The sequence below is a fragment of the Ascaphus truei genome, chromosome 6 (assembly GCF_040206685.1).
Source record: "Ascaphus truei isolate aAscTru1 chromosome 6, aAscTru1.hap1, whole genome shotgun sequence".
NCBI classification, from domain to species: Eukaryota; Metazoa; Chordata; class Amphibia; order Anura; family Ascaphidae; genus Ascaphus; species Ascaphus truei.
The window spans coordinates 23,657,481-23,679,402 of record NC_134488.1 but is presented as its reverse complement, the minus strand read 5'-3'; the positions used below and the strand labels follow the sequence as shown (position 1 = coordinate 23,679,402).

Genomic DNA, 21,922 nt, shown 5'->3' with positions numbered 1-21,922 from the left:
GAATTGTTTGCAGATTGAACACAATGTAAAGTTATTATTAGGTACAGGAAGCTTTTACGAAATAGTACTTCAATGATTATGAAATCTATTCTTTCTAGATTTTGATTATAATCATTCTGATGACTGTATGCTACAATTGTACTTTTTACTTATTTCAGGAGGAAGCCGTGTTACTTATGGTCTGAATTTTGTTTCCCTTTAATGGTAACATAACCCTCGTATTATTGGGATAATTATGGAGGCACTAATCGTTGCAGTGAAAATCAGGAAGTCTCCTAAAGGTTTCCTGGTTCCCGTGGGCCTTTCATGCGTAAGGGATGATGTGGGACGGAGAGCGAAAAGAGAAGGGTCACCAGCATCAACGCCGTCACATACTTGATTAAAGCCGCTCCTTTCCCCAGATCGTATCTGTACTCCAGATGCCCATTGTGGAGGGCCAGAGACACGAAGTCCCCTTTGCCGTCCGTCTTCTGCCCATTGTAGAAGATCAAGCCACTGGGGCTGCTAGCAAGGAACACCACTTCCATGGCAAGCTTGCCCCTGGAGAAGACCATGCATCCTTAATCCTTTGAACAGCTACCAGCAACATACAGCAGTCATTCCAACACACTTCTCAGACACAACATTGATTCCATCTCTTTCGCCTCAGACCACATGGGTATTGTCCTCCTTCACTCCCCGATCAGACATAACTCTACGTGGGAGTCATCCTTAACCATGGAAACCTTTTACTTGGTCACATGAACACCATTTCAAAAGATGTATTACACGTCTCACTGCTTTCCACATCCATTCCCCTCAATACCTTTACAATGACACTCCTTCCAAACCTGTACCCCTCTCAAATGATTCAGTCACGTAGCAGATCGCTTCACTAAAACATTCCCAAGTCCCTTCTATCACCAAGTGAAAATGGGTCTCCCAAATTCTATTTCCCTCTCCATACGAGCACTTACTGTAGGTCGGTGGCAAATGTTTGGAGCCCTTTCAGTTCCAGGAAGGAGTAGCCGTTAAACTGAGGTAAGAATGGGACATTCAGATCTTGGTCGCTGACTGGGGAGAAGGAAGAGAGAACAAAGCTTAAGTAGGGTCCCTTTGGTAAATCCGATACCCCAAAAAGCTTCTGAAGGAACTTTCTACTTCACCATATGCAGAGACTGTGAGAAGTGTAGATACAGCTGAAAAGGCTGCTGCCCTAAATCCTGACTCCCTCGAAACTATCACTGTTCAGTTTAGGTGGAGAAGGCCTTCCTTCTATTAGTAGATGTAGTATCTATTTTAAGGCATTTGGATTAAATACAGAAGCATTGTTGAACACTTGTGTCTGTCACTTCCTCTCTCACCAGTGTGATTCTGGTCGCGTCCCTTCCCTGTGATTTAGCTTACTTACGAGTGATTGGCCAATAGAATACCATTGGTACTTTCTCTTCTCCCCCGGTTGTGGAGACAACAATGCAGATGAAGACACCACAAATGTGCTGCCAGGTTTCCATGCCAGGTATGGCCCACAAATGCCTTACAGGAAGAACTATAAAGTTCCTTGGAATTGAAAGGCTCTAACTCAGGGGTGGTCAACTGCTTCAGCACAGGTGGCTCAATCAGTGGCCCAGTCAGAATGACTGATTGAACCACCTGTGCTGAAGCATGGATATCCCGAATACCTGGACGGCTGGTGGCTCTTGAGGACTGGAGTTGGCCATCACTGCTCTAACTACACGAGACACTATTCGTATTAACAGATATGGCATTGTATTGGTTGTCAGGTGCTGGCGGTCTCTTACCCTTCTCGCAGAACTCTCCCTCTCTGCCCATTGGGCACTCACACTTGGCGCCACCCTCAGGCAGTACCAAGCAGGTAGCAGAGACATGGCAGGGGTTGGGGTCACACGGGTTCCGCTCGTCTGCGCAGGTTGGCCCTGAAATCATAGCCGGCGGTGAATGGAATGGCCCGGAAGAAACTGGTAGACCCCACACTTGCAGCACGAGGCTCTGGCAGACTACTCCCATTAGTGAGAGGGCCACTCTAACAGCAGCGCGGACAGATCGATGAAAGCACTTTAAAAAGACTCCAATGATTTAATGCAGGGTTATCATCCTGGCTAATTTGGAGTAGTCAATTACTGCTTTGTATCGTTTTCTACAGTGAAAAAAAGAAACGATGGGGATTGTGGCAGATTAAGTGACCTACATAATGGTTCCTTTTTATTTCTTGGTGTGTGTGAAGCAGCAGAGGGCGTTGAAAGCCTTCTGAAATACTGTATACTTATTTGAGATAACGTTTTTTTTTTTTCCGAAAACATTTATTCTTTTCTATTTTGCTGACCAGTCAACCTCTGATCTCTGCCCCCCTGTGTTTCCGCTCTCCTATTGGGGAAGGGTATCAGGACGGCATAAATACATACCTAGTAAAACACATGGATGGCAAATGCAGAGTTGTCTGTTTTTAAACAGCAAAATGAAGCATAATGACATTCACACAGGTATTTAAGTAGTTAAAGTGACTATACCGCTTTTTTTTTTATAGGTGAGAAACACCTAGTGTCTAGGGGAGCAGGGGGTCCCTGGAGCTGAAATTAACGCAGTTCCGATCCTGAGACCCCCTGCTCCCCACCTAGAAGTGGGGTGGGAGGGGGTTATATGTTTTTAATTTATTTTTAAAGGCAATGCTGCATTAAGCTTTACCAAGTCAGACGTTACATAGATAATTATACTGTGTGCCTTTTTGAATTTGGTAAAATATCTCCCTTGCCTCCAGCATCCTGTGAGAGCATGAATATTTTCAAGTCAAAATAGAAATCTATTGTGTGTTGTTGTGTACGGGATGTATGGTCTTTTGGTACGTGAAGTAGTATTTTTTATTTTATTTATGCATACAATTATTTGAATGATAATGTAAAAAGGTGCGAAAAATAAGCTTCATTGAGTTTGCTTAATGCAGAGCTTGGGGTAGTGGTTAGTGAAACGTATAAAAAGATGCTTCCAGCATTACTAGCCCCCCAGGTTCTGGGTTGTGTGTGCGGACATAGCGGTGGGACTCAGCTGATTATGCCAAACTGCCTGTAGTTAGATTTATTTTTGCTCCTGCATGCTTTGTTTTGGGAGAACAAAGAGAAGAAGCCTTCTTTATTTCATTGAAGATAAAGGATACGTCTGTCTGTTGAACCCTCCCGCGGGGATAATGCCCTTTTTCCTTATCCTTGTTCCCCAGTACCCCTAGGTTAACAGCAAACAAAGGTGGCAGAACTGCTGCTTTGCATCAGTAACATGAACAGATAAACGTACCCGTGTACCCATTCAGGCAGCGGCAGTGGAACATTTCCGCCTCCTTCACAAGACACACGGCAGCATTGTGGCAGGGATTGGGCTGGCAGGGGTTGTTCCCGCACTCTCCTACCCCGCTGCCGTACAAGACATCTGCCCCTTCCTCTTGCAGGTTGTACACTTGATTGTTTACGTCCAGCAGACGGATGCAGCCTTTGAGGCCACTGGACACAGATGTCCGTTCCGACACCCTGTATAGTGGACGAGGTGCAAATGTTTAGCTGGCAGGGACTAGTGCAGACGCTACTCAGCAATTCCTGATGCCAGCCACGAACCGTAATGGATAAGCCGAGTACACAGCAAAGTGCATTATTTCGTCTCTTGCACTTCAACGTTTCTGCAAGTTTTAAAACTAGTGGTGACGGGGACAGTGGCCATTGGCCTCTTGGTAGTGACCAGCCTGCTTGTGTTCATTCTCGCTGTGTTGACTGTGGCCTGCAGGCACTTTTCTTGCAGCCATAAACAAGGCATCAACATGCAACTAATATATTTTCTACAAGAAGAGTCCCGTCTACTCTGAAACCATGTGCAGTAGTAGGCAGCATGGCTGCTGCGGTGATCCTAGGTGCCACCTCGATGACATTATCAACCCAACACCGGGAACACTTATGGTCCTCCTAAATATTTACTGCATCAGACTCAGTTCCGGCCAATTTCATAGGGAGTCTCATTACTGTACTGTACATGTTTCTGCATGTGTTCTGATGTCAGTTGTGTGTTCTGATGTAAGTTGTGTTCTGATGTAAGTTGTGTTCTGATGTAAGTTGTGTTCTGATGTAAGTTGTGTTCTGATGTCAGTTGTGTTCTGATGTCAGTTGTGTTCTGATGTCAGTTGTGTTCTGATGTCAGTTGTGTTCTGATGTAAGTTGTGTTCTGATGTATGTTGTGTTCTGATGTAAGTTGTGTTCTGATGTAAGTTGTGTTCTGATGTAAGTTGTGTTCTGATGTCAGTTGTGTTCTGATGTAAGTTGTGTTCTGATGTAAGTTGTGTTCTGATGTAAGTTGTGTTCTGATGTCAGTTGTGTTCTGATGTCAGTTGTGTTCTGATGTCAGTTGTGTTCTGATGTCAGTTGTGTTCTGATGTCAGTTGTGTTCTGATGTCAGTTGTGTTCTGATGTCAGTTGTGTTCTGATGTCAGTTGTGTTCTGATGTCAGTTGTGTTCTGATGTCAGTTGTGTTCTGATGTAAGTTGTGTTCTGATGTAAGTTGTGTTCTGATGTCAGTTGTGTTCTGATGTAAGTTGTGTGTTCTGATGTCAGTTGTGTTATGATGTCAGTTGTGTTCTGATGTCAGTTGTGTTCTGATGTAAGTTGTGTTCTGATGTAAGTTGTGTTCTGATGTAAGTTGTGTTCTGATGTAAGTTGTGTTCTGATGTAAGTTGTGTTCTGATGTAAGTTGTGTTCTGATGTAAGTTGTGGTCAACTGCAGCCGTCTCTCTTTCAGAATCCCATTTGCAGATCACGAATATAATACTATTCAGCATTTGCTGTAAAATAGTGACCAAAACAAAGAAGCTATTTTTGACTCTTAGATGTACTATCCGATTGCTACTTACACAGCCATCTGGTCATCTGGTCCTCCACCTATGAAGAGTTCGGTATCTAGGTTCAGACCGTCGGTGCCGGACGGGCTCTCGCCATTCACATGGGATTCCCCATCCACTGACAACATACCGCTACGGCGGTTACGGGTCACCACAAGCTGGTGCCACCTGCCGGGCTCAATGCGCACTTGACTGGTGATGGTTCCTGTGCCCGATCCCGTATTAAACCTGTCAAATTTAGACAACGGCGTTGGTCTGCGGGTGTGTTTTCCAAAGCAACAAAAGACGGAGAGGGAAGTGGGGAAGGGATACAGAGAGCGGGAGTGGGGTGGATATAGAGACAGTGGAAGAAAGTGGGGGAAGACGACAAAGGAAGGACAATAGAGGGGGAGTACCGTGGTGGATCCCAATGTACAAATGGTTATTTCAGCCCATTGTAAAAGGTACACGCTTTCTTGCCTAACTTGTCATTCTCCAGTGGGAGGATGGCACAGGAGAGGAGGCTTGGCCAACCCAGGCAGGTTGTCTTTACCTGAGCTCCACAAAGCCGTTCACCACCGCCAGCGAAATGAAGTCCTTTCCTCGCACCTGGCCGTTGTACAGCAGCAGCCCGCTCTGCTCCGAGGAGCGGAACTCCATGGCGATGCGCACCGTGTGATACGCCTTCATCATCTTGAACGCCAGGTACGACTTCCCCCCGAATCCAGGAATGAAATACTTAATATCTGCAGCAAGAAGACACGGAGAGAGCTAGTATGGGGCTGGAAGACTTTTTAGGGGGAGATGGGGTAGGGTGGTGTGCGAAGTTCTAATAAATATATATATAAATATATATATATATATATTTTATATATATATATATATATATATATATATATATATATATATATACATATACATAAAGTGCCTCCACTGCAGCAAGCAATTCTGGGAAATTACATGCAAATGAGCACACATACATACATACACACCCCTTACATATATCTTGCTGCAAAGCTAATGCAACAGATAAACAGTGCGGCGTATGTATCAAGGCAAAAATGGTGCAATTCTAGGGAACAAGTCTGCACTTTATGTATCAATAAGAAAAAGTCCCTTTGGAATCAACAGGATTCTTTGTCTGATGCCATTTTTCTTTGCCCCAGAATCGCACCACGTTTCCCTTGATACAAAGCCCTGTGTGTTATTTTCTTTTACTGCGAGAAATGGGCTGCAATTTCTTTTTAAAAGCAGGGTTATTTTAATCAATAAACCCCATGGTCACCTCTTTCTGGTGTTACAAGTCTGCTTCCTGAAGACCTCGTCGGGACTTTTCCTAAGTTCCTAATGGTACCCGAAGAGAGGGTCAGCTGGAATGGGGACGCTTGGTGCTGTGTAGTAGGCTAATGATGATTGCCGATTTAGAGAGGGCCCTGATTATAGCGTTGCCTATAACAGGGGGGGCTAAACTTCAGTCCTCAAGACCCCCCTCCAACAGGTCAGGTTTTCAGGATATCCCAGCTTAAGCACAGGTGGCTCAATCAGAGCTCTGATTGAGCCACCTGTGCTGAAGCAGGGGTATCCTGAAACCCTGATCTGTTGCGGGGGGGGGGGGGGGTTGGGGACTGGAGTTGAGCCATGTACAGAAAAAGGCAGTGTCACGATGTATTCTTATACTGCTGAGGACGAAACACATAATATAATAATTTCTAAGGACGGGGGAATGAGAGAGCGTTTTATTTCTTGTGTATATTCTCTCTGTTGCCAGACCCTCATCACTGCTAAACTTCCCCTCCCCCCCACACTCCTTTAACTAGTTTTGCCACGTAGGCCTATACGCATTACTGCACAATCTGGCAGGGAAGGGGTTAAATGTTATTAACCTGGATTAATTACAGTAAGCCAAGCTGCCTTTGACACACCAGAATCCTTTTCTTTTTACACTTCCACCAATCCTTATTGCTAGAGGAGTACCCCATTGTAACATCAGAGCTAAGCTAGTGTGCACATCTGTCAACAATCTCCATCGGTCTTGAGATCAAAATAGGACATTGCGAAGAAACCAGGAGAGAGCTCAGCCCGTACTTTTCTCGCACACGGCTCCTCCCTTCCCGGCGGGGCAGCTGCAGGTGAAGTCCCGCCCATCATCCTCACAGGTGCCCCCATGCAGACACGGGTGCGAGTCGCAGGGCCGCAGAGGTTTCTTGGTGACCGGTGGCAGGCGGGTGGGCTTTCGCCTTGTGGTGGAAGGGGCAGTGGTCATCGGCCTCTTGGTAGTGATCGGCCTTCTTGTGGTCATTCTGGCTGTGCTGACGGGGTGCCGGAGGAGGGGCACAGGAGTGGTCTGGACAGCAACCAGTCTTCTGGGGGGCAGTGTAGTTGCCATGGTTGTAGTGGACGCTGTATTAGTGGTCACTACCGGCTTGGTAATTGCTATGGTGCTGGTTGTAGCTACAGTGCTAGTGGTTGCGGCTGTTGTGGTTGTGGTTGTAACCATAAGAGGTATCCAGTCTAAGAAGAAACACACAGTTATAGAACGTTCTATCAAACACTCGCACACACAAACTGGAAATACGAAACTGCAACAGCATACACACAACTCTGCTCGCTTTCTCTCTCTGAAGGGTGAAGTGTCCCACAGGCGCGTGCGAGGGGATTTGGGAGAGGTTACAGGTTTGGAGCAATACCAGCCAACCATAATCCTCATCTACAGTTCTATATATCACATGTGGTACAAGTAGCATTGAAACATTGCAACTGTAGTGAAACATATTGCACAGATGCTAATGCCCTGGAGGACAAAAGGAAATCTCTGCTACATTTATTCTGAACCCCTTCAGTGTACATCTGCATCTCCCCAAAGGCAGACAGCCTTTAGCACAGCAGAAGGGCAGCCAAGGGGTGTGAGCCGTTTGCTGCCGTTCGCTGATGTTTGTTGGTGTTAAAATCGCTGTATTTCAATCTGAAACTCTCCAACCCTTTTATCCCCTGCACCCAACTTTCCGACACCATCTTCCCATGAAATGTCTGTGAATTGCCTGTATAACTCTGTTCTTTTAATGTAACCATGTATTGTTATAACTCTGTGCCCAGGACATACGTGAAAACGAGAAGTAACCCTCAATGTATTACTTCCTGGTAACACATTTGATAAATAAACAAATAAATAAATGTGTCGGGTGATCTCTTCCTAATGTTAATTAATGAAGTAATAACCACACTGGCTGAGCACACGTGAATAGGAGGCGATCGATTAGGCTTTGCACAAAAGTGGCTCGGACAGTCTTGGCCACACCTGCCCGTGGTTAACGTTTAGCCCCCTGCGAGGATTACTGTTGTAAAGATTAACAATAATGTGCTGAAGCTGCACTGCTCTCTGTGCAAAAGGACACGTTCACTTCCAATGTAGAACATTATTACCGTATGTATACAGTTTGTTACGGTATAAACCGAATCGTTTTACATTAACAGTAATGGCGTGGGGGTCCTTAGTTTGTATCTGATGCAGTTACCCCTTTTGCTGAGTAAGGATAATCTGTTCCCTGGGTGCCCAGTGGCATTTCTAGTGCGCGAAGGTGGTGTGATTCATTGTATAATAATAATAATTAACTATTTCATATAGCACTTTTCTCCCAATGGGACTCAGCGCGTCACAGTGACAGTACAGCGCGCGGTATGCAGCACATAGGAATGTTGCAGGCACAGGTCCCTGCCCAGCTGAGATTACACTCTATGCTTTTGGTGCCTGAGGCACAGGGAGATAAAGTGACTCCCCCAAGGTCACAAGGAGCCGACACAGAGTTTGAAGCAGGGGAACCTGGATCAATTCCCGATGTCATTGCTCTCAGAGTCAGTGTCGTTACTCACTGAGCCGCTCCTTCAGCCCTTTGGGGGCAGAGCTGAGAAAGTAGCATGGTCTCACAGCAGCTATTTTATGGCCAAGTCTTATCCTCGCTCTCAACCCTTTCATCACTACAAAAATGCCACTAAAACATTTTATTTTACAGCGCAAGTATATGAAGACCAACAATAAAGAACAATATTCAGAGGAAGTAACAGCCCATTTGCTACTGGGCAGGCCTGCAGTGCACCTTGCGATGAGGCAGCGGAAGGATTAAATAAAATACCAGCGGGGGAGGTTTCATGAGCAAATGTGACTGCGATATTGCCGGACTGCAGGACATCCAACAAGGGACGGCAGGTGGTGAAGTAACAATCTATCCTATGGGTTAGCTGCCATCGGAAGACATATTCAAGAGCTGTAAGCTGCACCCGTCTTCAGGGATTGTGTCTGATACACGAGGGGTTAATGAAGGGGTTCTCAACTCCAGTCCTCAAGAGCCCCTCCCCCCCCCCCCCCCCAACAGGTCAGGTTTGAAGGATATCCCTGCTTCAGCACTGATTGAGCCAGCTGTGCTGAAGCAGGCTCTTCGACTGAGCCACCTGTGCTGAAGCAGGGATATCTCGTGAACCCCTGAGTTAATGTGTACACCACGGGACAGTTGTTCGTTACGCACGGAAGCAAAGAAAACTCTGAATCTGCTAGTTTGGTCAGTTCCCTGATCCCAGGTTGTCTTTGGGCACAAGGAGATGACCTCTACTTCTGAAAATATGCCACACGCCTGCAACCTGTATCAGCAAACAGCGCAGCGCGGCGGGGAGAGCAGCGCCCCCGTCTGTAACCCTTTATTACAGCCACAATGCTGCACTTTTAGTAAAGGAGCAAACCCTTGACGGGTTTTTTTCCCCCCTTTCTTTCTTTTTTTAAATACAGGATTGAAGCGGGAGGTCTCCGCAGAGGAGCCCCACTCGTTTCAGCTCCGGGGACCCCCTGCTTCTAGAGATACGGACCTCCGATGGGGGTGACGGTATCTCCTGCAGTGTAAAGAGCCCGCATCACCTGGGCCAACAGGAAGCCGCACTGGGCGACGTCACGGTTCTTATTGGCCCGCAGAGCACGGAAGCTCTGAAAAGCGGCCATAATGTGAGCCCCCCGGAGCAGCTACCGGCACCTGCTACGGAGGTAAGTAACTCTGGATGCAGGGGGTCTCCAGAGCTGAAATTAATGGGGTTCAGTTCCGAAGAACCCCTGCTTCAATCCTGCATAATAAATAAATAAATAAATATAACAGCTTGGTGTGCCTCATTAAAAAGCTAGAAATTGCAGCGCAAACGAAGCAGCAAGCCAGTCCATAATACATCTTTCTACACAGGCAACTGGAACCAGATAGGAGAATGAAGCAGGGATGTACCGGGGATCTCACCGAAGTCCAAGAACTTGACATGGTCCTGTGCGGGCTTCTTTACAGTGACGGCCTTCTTCTTGGAGCTCTTAAGCTGCTTCAGTAACGCTTTTTGCACGTCCAGAGCCGACAGGGTGGTAGCTAATACAGAGAGACAAGAGGTAAAGAGGCCGGTTCATATCTGCATCATTATAGAGCAGGGGGGCTCAACAGTGGTCCTCAAGACATGGCCCCCATCCCCCCAACAGGTCAGGTTGTAAGGATATCCCAGCTTCAGCACAGTTGGCTCAATAAGTGTCTCAGACATTGACTAAGCCACCTGTGCTGAAGCAGGGATATCCTTAAAGCCTGACCTGAGGCGGCCCTTGAGGACTGGAGTTGCCGCCCCTGACCTAATATATTTTGTCATGCTGTTCGTTATGACAATTCCCTGCGGAGGTGAATCACTGCAAGAAGTACATCACCTAGCCAGATAGGATCGCCTAGTGGTAAAAGTCCCAAGTCTAAAGAAGCTCAAGCCGGGTTCAAAACCCCGGTGTCACAGATTACACGGAAAATGCATCTGGGTAATAATTCAGAAGTTCATTTCGTTACCAATAGTTACTACAGCTACCAATAACCGTATTTCTTTGTCAGAGGGGCGAGTTAATTTATATATATAAAATATATTATTTGTATTATTAAGACAATGGAGTTTATGCAGCAAGATAAAAGTGGTATAATCCTGCAGGAAAACAACATTGCACTATATATACTGCATATATACATATATACACCCAAGAAAAATCTTGTTGCCTTCATTTGGATTAGTTTTTCTGATACATCAGTTGCCCTGTTTGCCCGATAAACACACCCGTTTGGTGACCCCATTGTTCTAACAAAAATTCCATCAATACAACAAAAAGGAAAAAAAGCAAACAGCATCTAACTAGTCTCCAATAACGAAGGTTTCATTTCCTACGCGTGTGTCAATTTCTGGGGATGCAATGGGGTCCCACTGGATAGAGGGGTTTTTATTATGAAGTCCCTGTCCTAAGGAATGCCCCGTGCCCTTTAGAAGTAGCAGACCTGGGTCGAAATGCGCCTCCACTATGGCTCTGATGGAATCGCTGGGCCCAAGGTCCCGGACACGGATGCTCTTGAAATCCCTCTTCACGTCGGAATTTCGGAGAAGATGATCCAGCTGAAGGACAAGAGCGCAGGAGATCATTAGAATAAAGATACTGATTAGGAGGTACATGGGCTGTACATAGGGATGCCAGGCGGCTTCTCAAAACATACTGGACACAGTCGTGAAAGGTGGGATGCGCTACACACACACGCACGCACTTCTCCATGCTGCTTCCTCTTCTCCTTCGCCCCACCCCCAGGCTCCTGACACCTCCTCCTGATTGGCTGCGTTACCCAGCAGAAGCCAATCAGGTTGGAGGCAGCTGCCCAGCCTCCTCGGGGAAATCCTGTGTCACACCCCCGCCCCCCCTTAAAGCCGGTCAGGTCACGTGTCCAGAGAGGTAATACCGGTATACACACACATGTTCAGTATTACCTCTATTTTTTTTTACTGAACTGAGTGTCCAAATACAGGACAGTCCAGGTCAATACTGGACTCCTGGTAACCCTAGCTGTACGTGGGAGGAGGGTAAGCTGTGTGACATGTAATGCACGGACGAGAAGGAGTGGCTCAGGGGCTCAGCGAGTAAAGATACGGACTGTAAACAATGACAGAGTGGGAAGCAGGGGACCCTGGTTCAATTCCTGGTGTTAGCTCCTTGTGACCTTGGGCGAGTCACTTTATCTCCCTGTGCCTCAGGTACCAAAATCATAGACTGTAAGCTCCACTGGGCAGGGACTGTGTCTGTAACATTCCCATGTGCTGCGTACCGCGCGCTGTACTGTCACTGTGACGCGCTGTACTGTCACTGTGACGCTCTGTACTGTCACTGTGACGCGCTTTGAACCACATTCAGTGGCGTAACGGGAGGCTCAACTCATGATAACCCCCCCTCAGCAATGAAACTGATTGCTGGGGAAGAGAGCAGCCCTCCTCCACCGACCGCGCAGTATCGCCGTGATGATGCAGTCACATGACACTGCGGGATGAAGGCCCGGCAGGGAGGTAAAATGCCCCCGGGTCCCCTGCGCTGTAGTTACGCCACTGGTTCCATTGGGAGAAAAGCGCTAAATGAAATAAAGTTATTATTATGCATGGATGCAGCGGAGAAGCGGCAGGGCAGGGACAGTGCAGAAAGTATACCCTACAAACAGGACTGGGCTGAACAGAAAGAGTCAAGAGACCATTTGCCGCTTCTTTGCCAGAGCGGCATGCAAAGGAGCATAAAAATGCCTGAGGGGATTTACCTGACCCCAAAGATGTAGACACGAAACAGCGTATAACATGTTCAGCCGTGTTGCATAATCCCTTACTTTCTATATATTATATATATAATATTTTTTTTTTAAATTATTATTATTAACGAAAGTAAGGGATTCATAAAAAAATATATATATAAAAATATACACATTATGATGTAGAAGCCATAGCAAGTGTGTCTCCAAGAGTTAAACATTCAAGCACTAGTTATGGAAACAAATTAGAAGTAATTACTATATATTAAAAAAAAAAAATTATATATATAAGACAAATGATCTTTTGCAGTTTACATAATACTCTAGTGTCGCAACAGTTATGAGTTCACTTCCTGATCAGCACAGCAGCATTTGAGAATATAAGTTAGTATAACGTTACTGGGCAGACTTGGCCAGCACGGCTTGTATACCTTCCATTCCAAAAAATGTTACGTCTAAGAAAACGCTTTGGGCTCTATAATAAAGGAGATCCACAGCACACACCCTGGCCATGTACTGTACCTCTCGATTCGCATTCAATGCTGCGATACCTTCTGCTGGAGCCATGTGAACGTTCTATATTGCAAATTCAATGCTGATGTCCCTTGCTTAGATGTGACCCCATCGTGGAAAACATGAAATCGGACATGTGGTGCCGGCTGCAGAGGGACCCTTCGCCGCGGCCAGTGGATACTCCGCCGTCGGACGTTTTGCCAAAAAGGTAAGTTAACTAACGGCGTTTTAGAGGTTAGGGTAGGTGGTTAAAGATAAGGGGTTTAGGGTAAGGGGTTAGGTTTTTAGGGTAGAGTATTAGTGTAAGGGGTTAATGTTTTTAGGGTAGGGAATTGGGGTAAGGGGTTAAAGTTTTTAGGGTAGGGATTTAGGGTAAAGGGTTAAAGTTTTTAGGGTAGGGAATTAGGGTAAGGGGTTAAGGTTTTTAGGGTAAGGGGTTAAGGCTTTTAAGATAGGGGGTAGCGTTAATATTAGGGTTTAAGATTAGGGGGAAGGTTGGGGGCTTATCTTGGCGGCGAAACAACCAGTGGAGAGATGTCCCTGCAGCGAGGCGAGTGGCGGGGGTAACACATGGATGTGACCCGGTTGTGGTATTAAAAGGCAGTGTGTGCCAATTTTCATTTTAGTGCAATAAAAGGTGAAGATTTTCAGCCCTCATTATGTGTGCTCTGACGTTTCCCACTGCCATTCCGGGTCACAGTGCAAACAGCCACACCGGAGCTTACTGAATAAGGGACCTCACACTTTCCAAAACATTGTTACCCTTGGCAGGTACACTACATATGCTTTTTTTTTTTTTTTTTTTTAAAGGAAAGGCATACAGGGATATGCCAAACCCAGGAAGAGAACTGATCCATGGAGCAAGTTTTTTTTGGTGCCTTGTGGGATATAATTGGCAAACTTCTGTATTTTTTTGGTTTGCTTTCCTCTGGATTAGATAAAAATCATAAATATAGAATATGTATCTCTCACAGTTAGAATTTAGCTAAGGTTGAACTTGATTGACACAAGTCTTTTTTCAGCATAAACTAGTATGTTACCGTAATGGATATCAGGTCTCATTTTCTTGAAGAAAGAACTAATTTCTAATATAAGAAAGGGTGAAAAAGCATGAGATCTGCGGCTATTCTTTCTGCCGCTTCCATTGTGCTTCACACAGGCGGACTCTGCAGGCCGGCCCAATACTGTAATGGATAAGAGATATCTCCTGTTTCCATCTCGCTCTGGCTCAGAATGTGCCATCTCTAGGAGAACAATAGCAGTGCTAATTCCTCCTCTACAGAGCCTTAGCCGGCAACACTCCCCACCTCCTCGGCTGACAGAGACGCTGGTAATCAGAGATATAGAAAAGACATGCTGGGTGTGAGGGAAGAGACAGGGCTGAGAAAGGAAATAGTAGGAGAGGGAAAGAGAAAAGGAAGAATGGGAATGAAGAAGACAGAGGCAGAAATTAGGCCAATATGTGTCTATTATATTTCTTGCTACCACCTTGGATAACCAGATCGGGAATGTCAAAAGTTAAACTGAAGACAGGCTTCTTCTAGTGCAGTAATTCCCGACAGGGGGTTCAAGAACCCATAGGGAGGGGGGGGGGGGGGCACAACGGCAGTCCTCAAGGGCCACCTACAGGACAGGTTTTCAGGATATCCCTGCTGCAGCTCAGGTGGCTCATTACAGCAAGAGATTCCAAAGTCGTTCCACACAATGCTTTGCATGCAGAGGCAAGGCATTGTGGGGCATGACTTTGGAAGCTCCCGCAGGGATTGACGGCTATACACCCATGCTGCCTGCACACACTGAGGTGCAGTTTTGGGCCTTATTAAGCATGTGTTCCTCCCAAGAGCTCAGGACACTATACTGCCGGAGATTGGTCACACCGTTTTGTTATCAATAGGCTGATGACTAGGCAATAAGATTGGAACAAATATTTTCTGTGCACAATGTTAAAAACATTGGGAACCACAGTGGTACACCTAGAAGTTTAAAGATCTACAGCGGCGCCAGCAGGGGGAGCGTCAATTCCTTAATGTTACAACTCCCTCCCTCAAGTAGGGGTTGCAATGCATACAGTGGGCAGGTACGGATGGCCCCATACAATGCACATTCAAAGCTAGCACAATGCACACTGCTAAGGAAAAGGTTTACATGTGTAGAATGTTAGCCAAATGAATAGAAAGTCTGTAAAACAAACACACACAAAACACCACAACTAAGCAGATGGGAAGATACGTTTGAAATAAGTGGATCAGTCCCTCTTGGCTTGTAATTTCTAAACACTGTATATCAAATGGAGTTATCATCTCTATTCAAACACTTGGGTGATTATAGCGTCCCGAGTCCCTTCTTGCCATTTGTAACAATTCTGAATCAAAATAGGAGTAAAAGGTGTCTGAATAGCACACCTAAAATATTCTTTGTTCTCCATCAACATGTCTTTAGTGTCACCCAATAACATGTCACTCACGGAGTGCAAGCCTGGTAAGTAAACGCACACGCACCTCTGTATACTACCACACTCATCATTATCCAAGTTCTCAGGGAAGATTCTGGGCAGATCCAGGCTGTTATTACAGCACCTAAATCCTTATTCTGTCGCAGCTTTCCATCATCTCCATATTGTAATACTCGCACACTTTGTGGCATGTACAGCTGCCAAAGCCCTTTCTTGTGCTGCTGTTCTCCAAACCCCAATAACAGAGAATTTGATTCAAATGGACACCACTGGTAACACTATCCTAAAGGTACCAGAGCTCGCACCATTGCACTTTCAACAAAAAAATGATGTATGGCCTCTTATAAACGTAAAGACATAGATTAATTAAAAATAAATAAAAACAGCGCTCCATGAAATAATATAGTGAAACAACATGATCTTTGCTTTCAAATGTCAACAACAGAATGATGCCAGATTTCCCTGCTGCCACAACTCTTCATTTTAATAAGGTGTTAATTAAACTATGCCCTTTGTAAACTGACAAGGTTGTGAGTTAAGAGGCTGTTATTTTGTTCATTTTTTTTTTTATCCAGAGCCATTGGCCTTTTCCTAACAAACATGGTTGAAGAATGGAAATTTTAATCAACAGCTTAACACATTTCTGTGCGATTGCATTGCGGTGGCGAGGCGAGGCACGTCTCAGTGGTAATGCATTCAAGCAGCTTTGGTTTTCTTTATTGGGAAAGCTCCTTTGGAATCTTATGATGTCATCACTGTACAATATATCAGCAGCAACTATTAAAGGGGCAATTTCCCCTCGGCCCCAAATACCCTTCTTTAAATAGTGTAGTTGGATTCCTTATGGGAAAAAAAAAATCCTTAAAGCAGAAATGTCACTTTTTTTAATGTCGAAAATGTTATGGTTTTTCTTTTCAAAGGTGACCATGAAAGCAGAATACAGCTCAATCTGAATAATTAGAGTAGCTTCGTTTAAAAAAGCATCAATCCTCCAGGTTTAGTTACTTAAACATGACAATTCGGTTAGTTTATTTTGGCCTTATGAGGGACTGTCTTTTTTAATAACTTGATGAACTGGCTTTATTCTTCAGTATGTGCAAACATTATCAAGCAGTTGACTTTTAGCCCAAATTTAGAAAAACAAATGTATATTTACATACATTTTTTATAGAGCAAAATACTGTTATGTTTTATTGCATAAAGATAGAGATGCACAATTATATATCATCTTCAGCCCTTGGAGTCAGGAAGGAATTTATTTTTCCCCTTATGAAATATCATTGGATGATATGTCACTGGGGTTTCTGTTTGCCTTCCTCTGGATCAATATACTGTAAGTAGGGATAAAGAATAAAGTATCTGTCGTCTAAACTTCGCATAGGTTGAACTTGATGGTTGCATATCTTTTATCAACCTCATCTACTATGTAACCCACGTCGACCCACTGCTGGATGAAGGCCTCCCCAATGATCTTCCAGGTACCGCGGTTACAAGCCTCCCTTCTCCATGTTGCTCCAGCAAATGTTCCAATTTCATCCTCCCACCTTACTTTTGGTCGTCACCTTGGTCTTTTACTCTTCCTTGGAACCCAGTTCAGTGCAATCCTTGTCCAACGATGGTCATTTCTTCTTGCGACATGCCCATTTGAATTTCTTCACCCATGTGATGATGTCACAGACTTTCAAATCCATTCATTCTTTTCCCTATCTCGTCGGGTAATACCCAGCATACATCTCTCCATACTTCTTTGTGTTGTCGGAAGTTTTTTACGGTCCAAGTTTCACATCCATATGTGAGCACGGGTGGAACACACAGGTCGAAAACGTTCCTCTTGAAGCACAGTGGAAAGGTCCATTGAAAATATTGTCTTGTTTCTCCCAAATGCCTCCATACCATCTTCATTCTCCTATTGATTTCAATCAAAAGGTTCCCATCCATTGTTACTTGCCGGCCAAGGTAGACACAGTCTTCGACTTCTTCTAGTTCAATCCATTTATTTAGATCTTTTTAGACTTGACACATTTGTTGATCATCACTTTGGTCTTGCCGAGATTCACATGGGGGACCACGTTCTTACTTGCTACGGAGAGTTCTGCAATTTGTTGCTGGAGGTCTTCTGGACTCGTGGCAAAAATAACAATGTCCTCTGCAAATCGTAGGCGACTCAAATATTCCCTGTGATTTTGATTCCCTTTCCTTCCTAATTTAATGCCTTGAACAAGTGTTGCTGTGAAAAGCTTTGGTGACATTGTGTCTCAGTGCCGCACTCCCTTGCTGATCCTTATCTTGCTTGTATCTTTCTGTAAAACTAATGGTTGATGCGGCCTCCTTGTATAATATCAATGTACGCTTCTTCAACACTTGGTCTTCTTAATGCACCTAGGACTGCTGAGGTGTAGACAGAATCAAAGGCTTTTTCATCACCTACAAATCCGAAGCGGAGTGGTGGATCGTATTCATTACTTCGGGGGAAATCCCTACTTGTTTGACTTGGATATCGTCCATTGTGTTGTATCCACTACAAAATCCCACTTTGTTCTCTAGGCTGGGCAAAGTTGAGGGTCTGTTGCAGCCGATGAATATCTTTGCGACGATCTTTTGATTGGAAGTAGACGTATTGGTCTGTAGTTCCTGAGGACTTCTTTGTCTCCTTCCTTGTGGATTAGACTAACTCTGGCATTCCTCCATTGTTCTGGAATTTGCCTGTTCTTCAAGCAGCACGTAAAGAGTTTTCAAAGGATTTTTTCTCCGTCTACCCCGAGCTTCTTTCAAGATTCCAGTTATTCCATCTTCCCCACATGGCAGCAAGACCCTTGCTTACATCTTAATGAACACCACCGTCATTAACATAGCATTTTAGTTTATGCCCCAAAGTCTTATTTGTGTATGTTACAAAACAGGAGGAACACAAAAAGTTAAATGAAAACGGCAAGAGATTTTTATGCCCTGGTTTATGCTCGGTTGTCAATTATACACATGGGAATTCACTGGACAGGGGTGAACTGGAACAGTTATAAGTATGGGAGATTAGCCCAACGTGATAAGCCCAACATGCAGCCAAGAGTATCTCTCACCCCATTCTCAATGCTTCGGGCGGTTTCTCCAAACAGCTCAGACTTGTAATCGGACATCTCCGGTGTGTAAAACACCTCTTGACCCTCCAGCTCCTCCACTATAAGGACACCCTGGAAAACTTTGGTTTCTGCAGTCGGAGGGGGGGGGGGGGGGGGGGACAAAATATAAAACAATAGTCACTGTGCCGGGCGATCACATCGAAGGAAGCGTCACAATAAACCTGCCTAACGCTGCTCCCCTTTCCCTTCTATTTGGTGAGTGGCAGCATGGGCAGTGCCTGGTGTAGGGTTAGTAGCATGGCACGGAGCTGAGCTATGGAGGATTAGTAACTGAGTGAGGATGTGTGCGTGTGTCGTCATCCTGTGGTTGTAGAGGGCAGGCAGGACAGCACTTTACCAGGTAACTCCCCATGAGAGGCGGCTTAGGTGGAAGCCTTTACTAGCTGGGCAACAAGAAAGACAAATTAGGCAGAAAATAGATAGCAAGACACAGAAGAATCAGAAAGAGTCACAGACAAGCAGACATAGTAACATAGAGACGGAAGCAGACAGAAGGGACCTGTGGTCCAATAAACTCCCCTTACACAATTAATGACTGGTATTTAAGTGGTACAAAACCCATTAAGTTATGTCACTATATATGCCTTCGATATTATTAGTTTGACGCTACATTTGCATTTCAAAAACTGCACTAAACATGTTGATGTATCAGTTGGCCAAGCTAGGCTGCATACTGTAGTGTGGTCATCAATGGGAAGACCCACCAGTTCAAATAATGTGTGTGTCTTTGTTTATTGCCTTCCAGTCTTTCAACGTCTCTTTTTATACCCAAGGGAAATTACAGTGCTGGGAAACTCTCTGAAGGAAAACATGTCCACCTTGTTTTGCTGCCACCTGTCCAGCTGAAGACTTTAAATGATTTCCTTTGCATGAGTACAATAGACAAGTCAAAGACTTTCCACCAAATTCCATCGTGTGTTTGCAGCCCTGATCCTGAATGGTTCTCTAGACCTAAGCAGTTCCATCCTCCAATGATGAACGCCACACTTTCCCTTCATAAAGATAAAGACTCACTTGGACAATTTGTCCCTTCAGCATCAATAGCTGGCGTCTTCCCATCCGAGCAACATCCTAGAGGTGTGTTATAGCAGCTGGCTCTCTCCATGGCTGGGGTGGCCATGAAATCGCCTTCCCTTTCACCTTCTTCCTGCTGCTCTTCCTCTGTATCAAACATTCCCACTACACCAGTGAGAGATTAGGAATACACAGTATAAGAGACAAACCACACAGTATTTCCTCGTTATTTCAAGCCCCCATTCCAAATTCAAACAGCACGAGGTCATCTTACATGTTGCAAGGAATGCAGCAATACATGCAAGTACTCATACATGACTGAATCATACATGAACTTCATTAAAAACATGTCATTAAAGCACAGATAGTCATGACCACATTTTTAATTTTGTGTCAAAATCATTACATTTTAGCATATTTAGAAATGAGTAGTGCTTGAAAAAAAATAGATCTATTGAGAAAAGTTGTTAAATTTATTACAGTGGTCTCTGTGTCTATGTATTGGGGTGAAACAACCCTTTGGAGTATTTCCTTGTAGATTGCTACTTTTTCCACTATAAAGATTTATTTCTGGCTACCATATATAAACAAATCCTGCTCTCTACTCTTCCCTGTGTCCTCAATAAAGAAGCAACTTAATTGGCATATTTAGAAGCATATCCACCCTGATGTCCTCTCTCAAGTACCAAGACCCGGGAGCTGAAGACATACATTTCGGTTCAGATCCACTTGTTTCGAGGTCTCCGCTGGTTTCTGGTTCCTCGTCTCCACTGCCGCTCCCTGATTCATCATAGATCTGATCAGTGGTGGGTCGAACCACGGGGACCGTGACAACTGGCCTTACAGTGGTAGTGCGGACGAATGTCTGGGTCACGGGTCTAGCTGTGCTGGTGGGACGTGGCCGGCGGGTGACGGGAGTCTCCATCACTAGAGGGAAGGAGTCCGCCTTTCGTTTGGTGTCTAGAATCTTTGTTGTCACCGGGGTAGGGAGAATTTGGTCAATGGGTGGGGTGGGTGTTCCAGTTGGAGCTAAAGTCCTAAGGTTGGCATGCGTGATGGTTTCTGTAGTAGAGGACAGACAGGGAAATACATTATAATTACGTCACCACCGACATATTTATCCAATCATTACATACAAGTGATAACTAAAATAAACCAATAAAATAAATATTTGTAATGGGTACTATGGAGTTGGAAATATTTGGTACAATGCCTAATCATTACTGTTATGGTGATCCCGAGAAGAAAAATTAAGCCCCGGTTAGCATTTTTTCCTTCATATGGGGCCATCTCATCCTAAAGCCTAATCATTCAATATATATTATATATATAAGACACCCCCAAGTGCTTGCGCCCCCCTACCTTTCTTTCTTGTGCGCGGGGGTCATGTGACATCACGCCATGACTCCACAGCGTCATTTGACGGCGCGTTGCCATGGCGACGTGTCACCGAAGACCCGGCTGGCAGCAGGTAAGTTACAGAGGCCTCACGCCTCCCCGTGGGGAAGAGCGTGGGGCCTCTGTAACCGCCCGCGCCCCCCAGTTTGCGCACCGCTGTGCAAGGGGATAATGGTGAAAGGCGGGGTTGCAGACCTGTCTAAGACATGTGAATGTGCTCACAAGTTATCTTTTTATTTGCTCTATGTGATGCGGAGGAGGTTTCTTGTTCGCCTTTTTCACCCACCATAACTTAAAATGTGTGTGCTAAATCCTACAGCCTTGAAAATTGCAAAGCCAGCAGTACCACCAGCCTCACACTGATGAGACCCATTAAGGTTGAAACACGTCTGTGAGTGTTTTTTCTGTCTTTGCATATAATCCCATGCTGTGCTTAAAGCAGCAGTTCAAGCAATATCCTACATGTGTGTGTGTTTAATAAATCAGTTCTGTACTATGAGAAAATACTTGTAGCATTTAAAAAAATTAAAATAAAGGTTTTAAAGATTTTTAATGTTTCTAATGTAGGAAGCATTTCCAAAGTGACAGCCCCCTTCCCCTTCTGATAGGCTCTGGCTCTTGCGCCCCGCCCTCTCTCTAGCAGTGCACCAATTGTATCTAGTAACTGCCCAGTCAATCATATTCCAGGAACTACATTGCCCACAATGCTGTGCAAGAATTGAATTAAATAACCCTGAGCAAGCGATCGATTACAGGAGAACAGATCGATCTGCAACTTAGCTAATCACTTGTCAGTGTGCAGATTGTATTGATGCACATATTGAATGAGGAACAAAAAAATATATATATATATATATTATTTTTTTTTAAACGGCAGCTTGAACTGCAGCTTTAAAAGCTGTGTTAACAGCAAGCATTAGCTTATAAGGCTTCCAAGTAAAAATGGTTTTCAGGCAAAAAGTGACACGGTGTGCTCATT

At 44.8% G+C, this 21,922-nt stretch overlaps 1 protein-coding gene and 1 long non-coding RNA gene across 10 annotated transcripts in view; one reads left to right on the top strand and one right to left on the bottom strand.

Annotated features, from left to right (window-relative positions):
- The window catches only part of AGRN (agrin), a 355,575-nt gene that overhangs the window by 33,157 nt on the left and 300,496 nt on the right, over positions 1-21,922 (bottom strand). For 8 of the 9 annotated variants that reach the window (XM_075603626.1, XM_075603634.1, XM_075603631.1 and 5 more), the window contains 12 exons: positions 20,257-20,607; positions 19,546-19,710; positions 18,472-18,599; positions 11,155-11,269; positions 10,096-10,227; positions 6,929-7,354; positions 5,397-5,589; positions 4,877-5,092; positions 3,283-3,512; positions 1,782-1,916; positions 957-1,053; positions 376-540 (listed from right to left, as the gene is read on the bottom strand). In XM_075603626.1, the coding sequence (XP_075459741.1) occupies positions 376-540; positions 957-1,053; positions 1,782-1,916; positions 3,283-3,512; positions 4,877-5,092; positions 5,397-5,589; positions 6,929-7,354; positions 10,096-10,227; positions 11,155-11,269; positions 18,472-18,599; positions 19,546-19,710; positions 20,257-20,607 (2,353 nt within the window). The remainder of the gene's footprint in view (positions 1-375; positions 541-956; positions 1,054-1,781; positions 1,917-3,282; positions 3,513-4,876; positions 5,093-5,396; positions 5,590-6,928; positions 7,355-10,095; positions 10,228-11,154; positions 11,270-18,471; positions 18,600-19,545; positions 19,711-20,256; positions 20,608-21,922) is intronic. The other variant, XM_075603629.1, reaches the window with a different exon arrangement.
- Positions 10,032-20,528, top strand: LOC142496750 (uncharacterized). Its single transcript, XR_012802100.1, has 3 exons — positions 10,032-10,247; positions 13,046-13,153; positions 19,277-20,528. It is a non-coding gene; the product is annotated as an uncharacterized LOC142496750 (long non-coding RNA).